This window comes from Petromyzon marinus, chromosome 5, assembly GCF_048934315.1.
Source record: "Petromyzon marinus isolate PM22_M1 ecotype Great Lakes invasive population chromosome 5, UKy_Petmar_22M1.pri1.0, whole genome shotgun sequence".
In the NCBI taxonomy this organism is placed as follows: domain Eukaryota; kingdom Metazoa; phylum Chordata; class Hyperoartia; order Petromyzontiformes; family Petromyzontidae; genus Petromyzon; species Petromyzon marinus.
The window spans coordinates 22,483,066-22,498,930 of record NC_133671.1 but is presented as its reverse complement, the minus strand read 5'-3'; the positions used below and the strand labels follow the sequence as shown (position 1 = coordinate 22,498,930).

The following is a 15,865-nucleotide window of genomic DNA, read 5'->3' as shown; positions in this document are numbered from 1 at the left end:
GGGAGATCATCTCTGCCCGCTGCCTTTCCTGGTCTCAGACTCCGGATCGCCTTCAGTACTTCCTCAACAGATGGCACCTCAGCCAGCCACACACAGGGGGTGACTTCTTCCAATATTTGAGGCGCCGCAGCCTCAGCAGGGTCATCCTCACTTTGTGCCATGATGTTTTCCTGGATGAGGGATTTTCCCTCCCCCAGGACCTCACAGAAATGCTCAGCAAATCTGCAAACCTGTTCCTGGGGGTCGGAGATTGGGTCACCGTTTTTTCCCCTAATGATGGTAATAGGTGTGGTGCTGCAGATTACTTTTTTGATGGAGTTAAATAGAGATTTGTGATCACGGGCCACTGAGGCAGACTCCATCGCCTCAGCAACCCGCGACCACCACCCATCCTTGCAGCGCCTCACGGCTCTCCGAACCTCCGAGCGAAGGCTGGGGTAAGCCTCCTCATTCTCTGACGTGGGATTCTGTAGCCGATGACAGTGGGCCTGTCGCTTTTTCTCAACCATCCTGAACACCTCCTCTGTCAGCCAGGGTCTCTGGGGAGGTCTGGACCGCGTACCCAAAGCAACCATTGCAGCTGCATGAGTCACAGTCCTAAACCTCGCCCATTTACCCTCGACATCAGGAGGAGTCGGGGACGATGCCAATCCCAGCCGCAAGCGATGATGAAATTCTCGCTTGCAACTTTCATCAGATAACTGAGACCAGGTCACTTTAGGTTGGAATGGGGTCCTGGGTGTACACCCACCACCGGAGTGGAAGAATTGCAGGCGCATCTTACAGATGACTAGTCGATGGTCAGAGGGCAGATCAGCTCCACGGTAGGTCCTGGTGTCAAGGACATGGGCTCGCATCCGCTGGTCCGTCACTATGTAGTCCAGCAGATGTTCTTGCTTGGACCTGGCATGCATCCATGATGTTGTGTGGATGCGCCGATGCCCATAGGCTGCACAAAAATATAGCAGCCTTCTACTGTTGTTATTGAGCTGATCTGGCCCATGCCCTCCAATCACTTCAGACCAGGTGCCAGCATCATGACCAACTCGGGCATTGAAGTCACCCAACATGATGACTTTATCCCGAGGTGCCACTTTAGCCAGCACCTGTGACAGGAGGTCATAGAAGGCATCTAACTCATCGGCTTTGCCTGCATCCCTCCACGGATGTTCGTCTTCGGTGGGGGCATAAGTAACCACGACCACCACTCCTCGCCTCCGGTTGATGGGAAGGCGAGCCCAAAGTAGCCTGGGGCTTACAGCTTCCTACACCTCACCGCCACGCTCCCATGCCCCCTTCATTATTTTGTTCAAAAGAAGAGCCACACCCTGTTGTTTGGCAGTCTGCTGCCCCGAGTAGAGGACTGTCCACCCCTCATGGTGGCAGGAGCCAGAACCGGTCCACCGGACCTCCTGAATGCCACAGAGATCCATGCGGTACCGGTCCAGCTCCCGACAGAGGAGTGGCAGCCTCTCCTCCGCAGTCAGTGTTCGAACATTCCACGTGGCCATCCGTAGTGGCTTTTCGTTGTTTCTGGAGGAGCCCCGAGGGTAGAGATTCAATCTCCTGTCTCCGCCAATTGGGGTTTGGCCAGGAGACGTCATAGACGCCTGTCCCCCCGGGGCCTACGGGACAAGCTTATTAGTTACATATTTCAGTTTAACTTATGGTTTAGTGGTAATTAATTGAAGGTGGAGGGGTTACCAGCCCCTCGCACTCGTCCAGAGCCCCCGTTTAGCCCCTGTGGTGGACACATAAGCCATGAGGGGAGGAGCCAATCAAAATTGGACCTCCCCCAACAGCACTGTCCACGACAGAGTTGCCCGTCCAGCACCGCAAGGAGGTAGGGTGTTGTTTTGCCGGACACACACACACTCGCACACGCACGCAGGCACACGCGCCCGAGGCTCACGTTGCACGAACACTTTCAGGGCGAACAAAAAGACCCCGGGCGAACACCGCGAGCATAAAGGATGCGAAAAGAGGAGCTAAAAGCAACAAGAGAGGCAGAGTGGAGGACGAGTGGGTGAGTGGTGATGCAGATGAGAGGTCGAGAGAGAGGCAGAGATGAAGACGCAGAGAGGGGGGTGGAGAGGCAACAACCCGGCAACAGAGGCGGAGAGGGAGGAAGAGGGGTAGCACACAAAGGCAACGATCCCCCGTGTTGCATTTTAGAGACTTTTGCTGTTAGCGAGTACCTACTGAGGCCAGCACCCACCACGGCCGGCGTGCACTTGGTCACAACACCGCACCACGTAACTATTTAAGGCTGAGTCTACCTATGGGAGGCCCACCACCAGTTCATGTTGGGAGTGAGCGGGGATCGTGGCACAATGCGCGCTAGTCCCGAGGCTACCACTCCCCACGAGGAGAAAAAAAACCCACCCAGAAACAGGCCCTGAATAAACACACTCCATTACACACCGACACGCGACAGTGTGTACACACATCCCCCGCGGAGCATTTTACCAGACTAGTGACCAGCACCACGCCCAGCCGCCTTTGTCTCCCCAGTGGCGATGTCTACACATCGCACCAAGTACTCATATGAGGCTGAGCTGACCTAGGGGAAGCCCAGGACCGGTGACCTGGTTCGTAGCGCAGCGTGCTCACCGCTACACTACCGCTCCCAGGAATTTTGGGGCAAATGCTGTTTAGCGCAACAGCGGTGGCGTTATTACCCCGAGTTTGATTTACTACTCACGGCGTCCAACATCAGTAAGAGATGTCTTCAGAACCGGTCCGGAGCCTCGCGTAGGTCGACTCAACCTTAAATTAATCCCTGGTGCGGTGTGTAAACACTAGCACGGGGGAGACAAAGGCGGTCGGGCGTGGGGTTTTTGATCGGCCACACCCCCACCCTCTTGCGCGTCGTACCGGCAATTCATGCATAGGTGCTACTCACTAAGAGCACGCGCCTTCTGAGAAGGCTATACGGGGTGGCTTTGTATTTGTTACCACCACATACCGGAGAATGGGTGTGTGTGTGTGTACACACGCGCATACCGGACACTATGAATGGACGCGCGCGGCGCAGCAGTCACCCGACCACGGGCCCCCCCCCCCCCGGCTATGCATGTAGAACTTCTTTCGCACCGTACGTGGCCAACCGTGCAGCCCAACTGAAGCGCTAAGCACCAGGCTGAGCCCTGCTTAGCTTCACAAGATCTCGCGAGGTCGGACGCGTTCAGGGTAATTCGATCGAGGCCGTCCCGTGATATTCGGATGATGCCGATGATGTCGATAAGGATGCCTGATAACGCTGATGGCACTGATGGTTGGCGGTGGCCGTGCCTGCAGTCGGCTGGTTCGCCTCCATGTTCGGGATGCTGCAGTTGCTCTGCCTGCTCACGGCGCCCATCATCGGCTACGTCATGGACTGGAAACTCGACGAGTGCGGAGGGGGGGAGCTGGAGCCCCCCACGGCAGGGCCCCAGCACCAGCCCCTGCGGAACGGGTACGAGGATCGGTGGGTGGGGGTGGTGGTGGTGGGGGTCGTGGGGAAGTGGGGGGAGGAGGGGGGAGGGGTCGCCCGGGACACGCTCCGGTGGTCTCGGGACTACTCGGGACTACTCTGTTTCTCAAGGGGGTTTAGGAGGGAGCCGTCAGGGTCGGCGCTCCGGAGTTACAATCCAGAGGTCGAGTCGATCTCCCGTCGCGGCAGATGAAGCAATGGTGCATGAGCGGGGGGGGGGGGGGTTACATGTGTCTTTGTCGATATTTCATCTCGTGGTTGAATAAACGATTTATTTTCGCCGCGCTAACGCGGCCTAGCAGTCGCGTTTGTGGCAGACGTTCACGATTCGGTACCCGGCAGGCCGCCCTGATTAATACTGCGGGTGGATCGGGAGTAGAACCACGGGGTCGCTTCCCGGTGGACCTCAAAGATCCCGTGACGTCATTGGCAGGGGGAGGCCATTGTGTGCCGGCGTGATTGACAACAATTGACCACATTTGAATTAAAATTACCTGCATCCTACTTCATTGGAATTATACAGAGCAATAGTCAGAGCTGGTGCTGCGACCACTCGGCAGGACCCTCGTGAGAAACAGTCACGAGGGGAGGCTGTGTCAGGTGAACAGGCGGAGCGACATCAACCCCGACTTGGCCTGGCCACGCGGGAGGGTAGCGGCAGTGGCATTCCAACCCCGCGCCGCACGAGGAAACGGGACCCCCGTGACGCGCGCACCCCTTCCCCACGCCCCCCTACCCCTCCCTCTCGCCCGTCCAGGGATGGCCCCGTGACCCCCAGGAAGGTGAAGTTCAGAGACAGGACGATACAAAAAATTGACAATGCCACGCGCGCCTTCCTCTTCTGCAATATCCTCCTGGTTGGCTTCGGCATCGTCTGCCTCATCAGCAACCTTCAGCTGCAGGTGAGCCAAGGGGATGGAGGGGGGGGGGCGACCCCGCTAAGGGGACCTGACCCCGCGAAGGGGAACCTGACCCCGCTAAGGGGAACCTGACCCCGCTAAGGGGACCTGACCCCGCGAAGGGGAACCTGACCCCGCGAAGGGGAACCTGACCCCGCTAAGGGGACCTGACCCCGCAAAGGGGAACCTGACCCCCAGTACCTTCTCCAGTAATGGCAGAGTAGTGCCGGGGTCGAGGACTGTGACCGTGGGAAGAGACGTTCCGGTACAGTGTGTAGTGAGTGTACAGTGTGTAGTGAGTGTACAGTGTGTAGTGAGTGTACAGTGTGTAGTGAGTGTACTGTGTGTAGTGAGTGTACTGTGTGTACTGTGTGTAGTGAGTGTACTGTGTGTAGTGAGTGTACTGTGTGTAGTGAGTGTAGTGAGTGTACTGTGTGTAGTGAGTGTACTGTGTGTAGTGAGTGTACTGTGTGTAGTGAGTGCGCTGTGTGTAGTGAGTGTACTGTGTGTAGTGAGTGTACTGTGTGTAGTGAGTGTACTGTGCGTATTGTGTGTAGTTAGTGTACTGAGTGTGCTGTACGTGCTGTGTAGTGAGTGTACTGTGTGTAGTGAGTGTACTGTGTATAGTGAGTGTACTGTGTGTAGTGAGTGTATTGAGTGTGCTGTGTGTAGTTAGTGTAGTGAGTGTACTGTGTGTAGTGAGTGTACTGTGTGTAGTGAGTGTAGTGTGTGTAGTGAGTGTACTGTGTGTAGTGAGTGTACTGTGTGTAGTGAGTGTAGTGAGTGTAGTGTGTGTAGTGAGTGTACTGTGTGTAGTGAGTGTACTGTGTGTAGTGAGTGTACTGTGTGTAGTGAGTGTACTGTGTGTAGTGAGTGTAGTGAGTGTACTGTGTGTAGTGAGTGTACTGTGTGTAGTGAGTGTACTGTGTGTAGTGAGTGTATTGTGTGTAGTGAGTGTGCTGTGTGTAGTGAGTGTGCTGTGTGTAGTGAGTGTACTGTGTGTAGTGAGTGTAGTGAGTGTACTGTGTGTAGTAAGTGTACTGTGTGTGCTGTGTGTAGTGAGTGTATTGTGTGTAGTGAGTGTATTGTGTGTAGTGAGTGTATTGTGTGTAGTGAGTGTACTGTGTGTAGTGAGTGTACTGTGTGTACTGTGTGTAGTGAGTGTGCTGTGTGTAGCGAGTGTACTGTGTGTAATAAGTGTACTGTGTGTACTGTGTGTAGTGAGTGCTGTGTGTAGTGAGTGTACTGTGTGTAGTGAGTGTACTGTGTGTAGTGAGTGTAGTGAGTGTACTGTGTGTAGTGAGTGTACTGTGTGTAGTGAGTGTAGTGAGTGTACTGTGTGTAGTGAGTGTACAGTGTGTAGTGAGTGTATTGTGTGTAGTGAGTGTACTGTGTGTAGCGAGTGAATTGTGTGTAGTGAGTTACTGTGTGTAGTGAGTGTGCTGTGTGTAGTGAGTGTATTGTGTGTAGTGAGTGTACTGTGTGTAGTGAGTGTGCTGTGTGTAGTGAGTGTACTGTGTGTAGTGAGTGTACTGTGTGTACTGTGTGTAGTGAGTGTGCTGTGTGTAGTGAGTGTACTGTGTGTAGTAAGTGTACTGTGTGTACTGTGTGTAGTGAGTGTGCTGTGTGTAGTGAGTGTACTGTGTGTAGTGAGTGTACTGCGTGTGCTGTGTGTAGTGAGTGTGCTGTGTGTAGTGAGTGTACTGTGTGTACTGTGTGTAGTGAGTGTGCTGTGTGTAGTGAGTGTACTGTGTGTAGTGAGTGTACTGCGTGTGCTGTGCGTGCTGTGTGGGGCAGTACTTGACCTTCGTGCTCCACACCGTGGTTCGTGGATTCATCCACTCTGCTTGCGGGGGTCTCTACGCCGCCGTGTGAGTACCAATCCCTCACCGCGTGAGTGAGTACCAATCCCTCACCCGCGTGAGTGAGTACCAATCCCTCACCCGCGTGAGTGAGTACCAATCCCTCACCCGCATGAGTGAGTACCAATCCCTCACCGCGTGAGTGAGTACCAATCCCTCACCCGCGTGAGTGAGTACCAATCCCTCACCGCGTGAGTGAGTACCAATCCCTCACCCGCGTGAGTGAGTACCAATCCCTCACCGCGTGAGTGAGTACCAATCCCTCACCCGCGTGAGTGAGTACCAATCCCTCACCCGCATGAGTGAGTACCAATCCCTCACCGCGTGAGTGAGTACCAATCCCTCACCGCGTGAGTGAGTACCAATCCCTCACCCACATGAGTGAGTACCAATCCCTCACCCGCATGAGTGAGTACCAATCCCTCACCGCGTGAGTGAGTACCAATCCCTCACCCGCATGAGTGAGTACCAATCCCTCACCCACGTGAGTGAGTACCAATCCCTCACCCGCGTGAGTGAGTCCCAATCCCTCACCGCATGAGTGAGTACCAATCCCTCACCGCGTGAGTGAGTCCCAATGCTTTCCACGTGAGTACATCTGTGTGATCGTTTATATGCATGCCTCTGTGCATCTGTATGAGTACCTCTCTGGGAATTTATTTGAGTACCCGTGTGTGTACCTGTGTGATGACCTTATTGAGGACTTTTGTGAGTACCTGTGAATGTTCCTGTGTGAGTACCTGTGTGAGTACCTATGTGAGTACCTGCGTGTGTGTGCAGGTATCCGTCGTCTCACTTCGGGAGCCTCACGGGGCTGCAGTCCCTGACGAGTGCGGTGTTTGCGCTGCTGCAGCAGCCGCTCTTCATGGCCGTGCAGGGCCCCCTTGGCGGAGATCCCTACTGGGTCACACACTCACCACCACACACTCACCACCACACACTCACCACCACACACTCACCACCACACAACAACAACAACAACAACCGCCATTCGCCACTAAGTGGCGGTGACGTCACCACGACGCTTGTGCCAGGCTATGTGCACCCTGAGGCCACGTGAAGTGTCGAACGCCCGCTGGCAGGAGGTCACGGGGCAGACCCAGGTGCCACGGGTCGACTGACTGAGATGACTGGCTGATGCACCACCTGTGCCCCCTACTGTGCCAACCTGCTGTGCTTTAGCCACCCGGCGCTCCGCTCGCTGTTGTGAGCGTCGCTCCTCCGCCCTCCGTTGTTGTTGGAGGGCGACTGCCTCCAACTGCCCAGTAGCATCCTTCACGAGCCTCCTCCACAGAGGCCGATCTTGACACCGCTGGTACCAGTCATCGGCAAGTCCACTCAGCTCCACGTCCTCCTGTACCACATCACTCCATCTCTTCTCTAGCCCGTGCCGCGCCCGCTTAGCCCCCTCAATCCGGCCAAACAAAAGCTGTTTCGGCATGCGGTGGCTGGGCATGCGGGCTACATGACCCAGCCATCGCAGCCTTGCCTGCCGGAGGAGCTCACCGATGGGACCCTGCCCAGATCTTTCAAGGATTTGTGAGCTCCTCACACAATCCAGTCTGGTTAAACCCAGGATGGATCGTAGGCAGGTCAGCCTAAATGTTTCTAACCGGCGAAGATGTTCCATTAGGGGGGTCCACGTTTCGCAAGCGTAGAGAAGGGAGGGAATGACCGTGGCCGAGAAGACCTGAAGCTTAGTGCGGAGCGACAGACCAGGTAGCTTCCACACAGCGTTACGCAACCGATGAAAAGATATTGCCGCTCGACTGATTCGGAGTGAGACCTCTGCTGTTAAACTGGAGCCAGTCATAAGAACACTGCCCAGGTATGGGAAACTCTCCACTCTCTCCACAACTGCCCCATCACCGATTGGGAGTTGTGGGGGTGGAGTGTCCGATGGTACAAAATACCCAGGCAGGTGCTTAGTTTTGGTGGGGCTGATGGTAAGGCCCCACCTCTTAGTGGCACGCTCCAGTCTCAGCAGCAGCGTCTCCAACTCCTCCTCTGACTGAGCAGCTATTACCAAGTCATCAGCATACATAACGTGGTTGAGCAATAGGGAGCCATCCCTTGACCGCACCCGGGCATCGATTAGCCTCCCATTATATCTGTACCATATGGAGATTCCCCCGGTACAGCTATTGAAGGCTTCACGAACTACGTGGTCAAAATAGATGTTAAATAATGTGGGAGCCAGAGGACATCCCTGTCGCACCCCAAGGTGTACAGGGAATGGCTCTGACTCCCGGCCACGTAGTTTTACCCGGGCCCGCTCACCATCATGAAGGTCCTTAATGATCGTGAGCAGAGGGTCAGGTACTCCAAAAGCATGAAGAACGACCCAGAGCCCAGGCCTACTGATGGTATCATAGGCCTTGACCAGGTCAATAAAGCAGAGATGTAGGTCTTGTTGGAATTCCCTACACCTCTGCTGTAGCAGACGGACAGAAAATATGGCATCTGTGCAGGACCGCCCTTTCCTGAAACCGCATTGGGGCTCCGCAAGCCTCTCCTCAGCGTGCCTGGCAAGGCGATGCTGAATAATCCTTGCCAGGACCTTTCCCGGCACACTGAGGAGTGAGATGCCCCTGTAGTTGTTACAGTCTGTGCGGTCCCCCTTCTTAAAAAGGGGGACCACCAGGGCATCCTTCCAATCCTGCGGAACCCGTCCAGTGGTCCAGACTGTTGTTATGATGTCATATAGGGCAGTCTGTGCACAAATGCCACCCTCCCTCAGCATTTCGCTTGGGAGATCATCTCTGCCCGCTGCCTTTCCTGGTCTCAGACTCCGGATCGCCTTCAATACTTCCTCAGCAGATGGCACCTCAGCCAGCCACTCACAGGGGGTGACTTCATCCAATATTTGAGGCACCGCAGCCTCAGCAGGGTCATCCTCACTTTGTGCCACGATGCTTTCCTGGCTGTGGGATTTTCCCTCCCCCAGGACCTCACAGAAATGCTCAGCAAATCTGCGAACCTGTTCCTGGGGGTCGGAAATTGGATCACCGTTTTTTCCCCTAATGATGGTAATAGGTGTGGCGCTGCAGGTTACTTTTTTGATGGAGTTAAATAGCGATTTGTGATCACGGGCCACTGAGGCAGACTCCATCTCCTCAGCAACCCGCGACCACCACCCATCCTTGCAGCGCCTCACGGCTCTCCGAACCTCCGAGCGAAGGCTGCGGTAAGCCTCCTCATTCTCTGACGTGGGATTCTGTAGCCGATGACAGTGGGCCTGTCGCTTTTTCTCAACCATCCTGAACAACTCCTCTGTCATCCAGGGTGTCTGGGGAGGTCTGGACCGCGTACCCAAAGCAGCCATTGCAGCTGCATGAGTCACAGTCCTAAACCTCGCCCATTTACCCTCGACATCAGGAGGAGTCGGGGACGATGCCAATCCCAGCGGCAAGCGATGATGAAATTCTCGCTTGCAACTTTCATCAGAAAACTGAGACCAGGCCACTTTAGGTTGGAATGGGGTCCTGGGTGTACACCCACCACCGGAGTGGAAGAATGGCAGGCGCATCTTACAGATGACTAGTCGATGGTCAGAGGGCAGATCAGCTCCACGGTAGGTCCTGGTGTCAAGGACATGGGCTCGCATTCGCTGGTCCGTCACTATGTAGTCCAGCAGATGTTCTTGCTTGGACCCGGCATGCATCCATGATGTTGTGTGGATGCGCCGATGCCGGAACAGCGTGTTGGTAATTACAAGCCCATGGGCTGCACAAAAATCTAGCAGCCTCCTACCGTTGTTATTGAGCTGATCTGGCCCATGCCCTCCAATCACTCCAGACCAGGTGCCAGTATCATGACCAACTCGGGCATTGAAGTCACCCAACATGATGACTCTATCCCGAGGGGCCACTTTAGCCAGCACCTGTGACAGGAGGTCATAGAAGGCATCTGACTCATCGGCTTTGCCTGCATCCCTCCACGGATGTTCATCTTCGGTGGGGGCATAAGTAACCACGACCACCATTCCTCGCCTCCGGTTGATGGGAAGGCGAGCCCAAAGTAGCCTGGGGCTTACAGCTTCCCACACCTCACCGCCACGCTCCCACGCCCCCTTCATTCTTTTGTTCAAAAGAAGACCCACACCCTGTTGTTTGGCAGTCTGCTGCCCCGAGTAGAGGACTGTCCACCCCTCATGGTGGCAGGAGCCAGAGCCGGTCCACCGGACCTCCTGAATGCCGCATAGATCCAGGCGGTACCGGTCCAGCTCCCGACAGAGGAGTGGCAGCCTCTCCTCTGCAGTGAGCGTTCGAACATTCCACGTGGCCACCCGTAGTGGCTTTTCGTTGTTTCTGGAGTAGCCCCGAGGGTAGGTATTCAATCTCCTGGCTCCGCCAATTGGGGTTTGGCCAGGAGACGTCATAGACGCCTGGCCCCCCGGGGCCTCCGGCACAAGCTTAGTTGTTACATATTTCACTTTAATTCGTGGTTTTGTGGTAATTAATTGAAGGTGGAGGGGTTACCAGCCCCTCGCACCCGTCCAGAGCCCCCGTTTAGCCCCTGTGGTGGACACATATGCCATGAGGGGAGGAGCCAATCAAAATTGGAACTCCCCCCACAGCACTGTCCACGACAGAGTTGCCCGTCCGGCACCGCGAGGAGGTAGGGGGTTGTTTTACTCACCACCACACACTCACCACCACACACTCGCCACCACACACTCGCCACCACACACTCACCACACACTCACTCGCCACCACACACTAACCACCACACACTCACCACCACACACCACCACACACTCACCACCACACACTCGCCACCACACACTCGCCACCACACACTCACCACCACACACTCGCCACCACACACCACCACACACTCACCACCACACACTCACCACCACACACCACCACACACTCACCACACACTCACCACAAACTCACCACCACGCACTCACCACCACGCACTCACCACCACGCACTCACCACCACGCACTCACCACCACGCACTCACCACCACACACTCACCACCACACACTCACCACCACACACTCACCACATACTCACCACCACACACTCACCACACACTCACCACCACACACTCACCACCACACACTCACCACACACTCACCACCACACACTCACCACACATTCACCACCACGCACTCGCCACCACGCACTCACCACCACACACTCACCACCACACACTCACCACACACTCGCCACCACACACTCACCACCACACACTCACCACCACACACTCACCACACACTCACCACCACACACTCACCACCACACACTCACCACCACACACTCGCCACCACACACTCGCCACCACACACTCACCACCACACACTCACCACCACACACTCACCACCACACTCGCCACCACACACTCACCACACACTCGCCACCACACACTCGCCACGACACACTCACCACCACACTCACCACCACACACTCACCACCACACACTCACCACACACTCGCCACCACACACTCGCCACCACACACTCACCACCACACACTCACCACCACACACTCACCACCACACACCACCACACACTCACCACACACTCACCACAAACTCACCACCACGCACTCACCACCACGCACTCACCACCACGCACTCACCACCACGCACTCACCACCACGCACTCACCACCACACACTCACCACCACACACTCACCACCACACACTCACCACATACTCACCACCACACACTCACCACACACTCACCACCACACACTCACCACCACACACTCACCACACACTCACCACCACACACTCACCACACATTCACCACCACGCACTCGCCACCACGCACTCACCACCACACACTCACCACCACACACTCACCACACACTCGCCACCACACACTCACCACCACACACTCACCACCACACACTCACCACCACACTCGCCACCACACACTCACCACACACTCGCCACCACACACTCGCCACGACACACTCACCACCACACTCACCACCACACACTCACCACCACACACTCACCACACACTCGCCACCACACACTCGCCACCACACACTCACCACCACACACTCACCACCACACACTCACCACACACTCACCACCACATTCACCACACACTCACCACACACTCGCCACCACACACTCACCACACACTCACCACCACACACTCACCACCACACACTCACCACACACTCGCCACCACACACTCACCACACACTCACCACCACACACTCACCACACACTCACCACCACACACTCACCACACACTCACCACCACACACTCACCACCACACACTCGCCATGACACACTCGCCACCACACACTCACCACCACAAACTCACCACCACACACTCACCACACACTCGCCACCACACACTCACCACCACACACTCACCACCACACACTCACCACCACGCACTCACCACACACTCACCACACACTCGCCACCACACACTCACCACCACACACTCACCACCGCATACTCCCCACCACACTCACCACCACACACTCACCATCACACACTCACCACACAGTCACCACCACACACTCGCCACCACACACTCACCACTACACACTTACCACACACTCACCACCACACACTCACCACCACACACTCACCACACACTCACCACCACACACTCACCACCACACACTCACCACACACTCACCACCACACACTCACCACCACACACTCACCACCACACACTCACCACACACTCACCACCACACACTCACCACCACACACTCACCACACACCACCACACACTCACTACCACGCACTCACCACCACACACTCGCCACACACTCACCACCACACACTCACCACACACTCACCACCACACACTCACCACCACACACTCACCACCACACACTCACCACACACTCACCACCACACACTCACCACACACTCGCCACCACACACTCACCACCACACACTCGCCACACACTCACCACACACTCACCACAACACTCGCCACCACACACTCACCACCACACACTCACCACCACACACTCACCACACACTCACCACCACATTCACCACACACCACAACACTCGCCACCACACACTCACCACCACACACTCACCACCACACACTCACCACACACTCACCACCACACACTCACCACCACACACTCACCACACACTCACCACCACACACTCACCACCACTCACTCACCACCACACATTCACCACCACACACTCACCACACACTCACCACCACACACTCACCACCACACACTCACCACACACTCACCACCACACACTCACCACCACGCACTCACCACCACACACTCGCCACACACTCACCACCACACACTCACCACCACACACTCACCACCACACACTCACCACACACTCACCACCACACACTCACCACCACGCACTCACCACCACACACTCGCCACACACTCACCACCACACACTCACCACCACACACTCACCACCACACACTCACCACACACTCGCCACCACACACTCGCTACCATACACTCACCACCACACACTCACCACACACTCACCACTACACTCACCACTACACTCACCACCACATTCACCACCACACACTCACCACCACACACTCACCACACACTCACCACCACACACTCACCACCACGTACTCACCACCACACACTCGCTACACACTCACCACCACACACTCACCACCACACACTCACCACACACACACCACCACACACTCACCACCACACACTCACCACACACTCACCACACACTCACCACACACTCGCCACCACACACTCGCCACCATACACTCACCACCACACACTCGCCACACACTCACCACCACACACTCACCACCACACTCACCACACACTCACCACCACACACTCACCACCACACACTCACCACACACTCAACACCACATACTCACCACACACTCACCACCACACACTCACCACCACACACTCACCACACACTCTCCACCACACACTCACCACACACTCACCACCACACACTCACCACACACTCACGACCACACACTCACCACACACTCACCACACACTCACCACCACACACTCACCACCACACACTCACCACCACACACTCACCACACACTCACCACACACTCACCACACACTCGCCACCACACACTCGCCACCATACACTCACCACCACACACTCGCCACACACTCACCACACACTCTCCACCACACACTCACCACACACTCACCACCACACACTCACCACACACTCACGACCACACACTCACCACCACACACTCACCACACACTCACCACCACACACTCACCACACACTCACCACCACGCACTCACCACCATGCACTCACCACACACTCACCACCACACACTCACCACCACACACTCACCACACACTCACCACACACTCACCACCACACACTCACCACACACTCACCACCACACACTCACCACCACGTACTCACCACCACACACTCGCTACACACTCACCACCACACACTCACCACCACACACTCACCACACACTCACCACCACACACTCACCACCACACACTCACCACACACTCACCACACACTCACCACACACTTACCACCACACACTCGCCACCATACACTCACCACCACACACTCGCCACACACTCACCACCACACACTCACCACAACACTCACCACACACTCACCACCACACACTCACCACACACTCGCCACCACACACTCACCACCACACACTCACCACCACACACTCACCACCACACACTCACCACACACTCACCACACACTCGCCACCACACACTCACCACCACACACTCACCACCGCATACTCACCACCACACTCACCACCACACACTCACCATCACACACTCACCACACAGTCACCACCACACACTCGCCACCACACACTCACCACTACACACTTACCACACACTCACCACCACACACTCACCACCACACACTCACCACACACTCACCACCACACACTCACCACCACACACTCACCACACACTCACCACCACACACTCACCACCACACACTCACCACCACACACTCACCACACACTCACCACCACACACTCACCACCACACACTCACCACACACCACCACACACTCACTACCACGCACTCACCACCACACACTCGCCACACACTCACCACCACACACTCACCACACACTCACCACCACACACTCACCACCACACACTCACCACCACACACTCACCACACACTCACCACCACACACTCACCACACACTCGCCACCACACACTCACCACCACACACTCGCCACACACTCACCACACACTCACCACAACACTCGCCACCACACACTCACCACCACACACTCACCACCACACACTCACCACACACTCACCACCACATTCACCACACACCACAACACTCGCCACCACACACTCACCACCACACACTCACCACCACACACTCACCACACACTCACCACCACACACTCACCACCACACACTCACCACACACTCACCACCACACACTCACCACCACTCACTCACCACCACACATTCACCACCACACACTCACCACACACTCACCACCACACACTCACCACCACACACTCACCACACACTCACCACCACACACTCACCACCACGCACTCACCACCACACACTCGCCACACACTCACCACCACACACTCACCACCACACACTCACCACCACACACTCACCACACACTCACCACACACTCACC

General features: G+C 55.9%; 1 protein-coding gene across 4 annotated transcripts in view; it reads left to right on the top strand.

The window, feature by feature from the left end:
* The window catches only part of LOC116939313 (large neutral amino acids transporter small subunit 4-like), a 61,675-nt gene that overhangs the window by 32,205 nt on the left and 13,605 nt on the right, over window positions 1-15,865 (top strand). For 3 of the 4 annotated variants that reach the window (XM_076062927.1, XM_076062925.1, XM_076062924.1), the window contains exons 11-14: window positions 3,301-3,469; window positions 4,233-4,377; window positions 6,172-6,245; window positions 7,017-7,140. In XM_076062927.1, the coding sequence (XP_075919042.1) occupies window positions 3,301-3,469; window positions 4,233-4,377; window positions 6,172-6,245; window positions 7,017-7,140 (512 nt within the window). The remainder of the gene's footprint in view (window positions 1-3,300; window positions 3,470-4,232; window positions 4,378-6,171; window positions 6,246-7,016; window positions 7,141-15,865) is intronic. The other variant, XM_076062926.1, reaches the window with a different exon arrangement.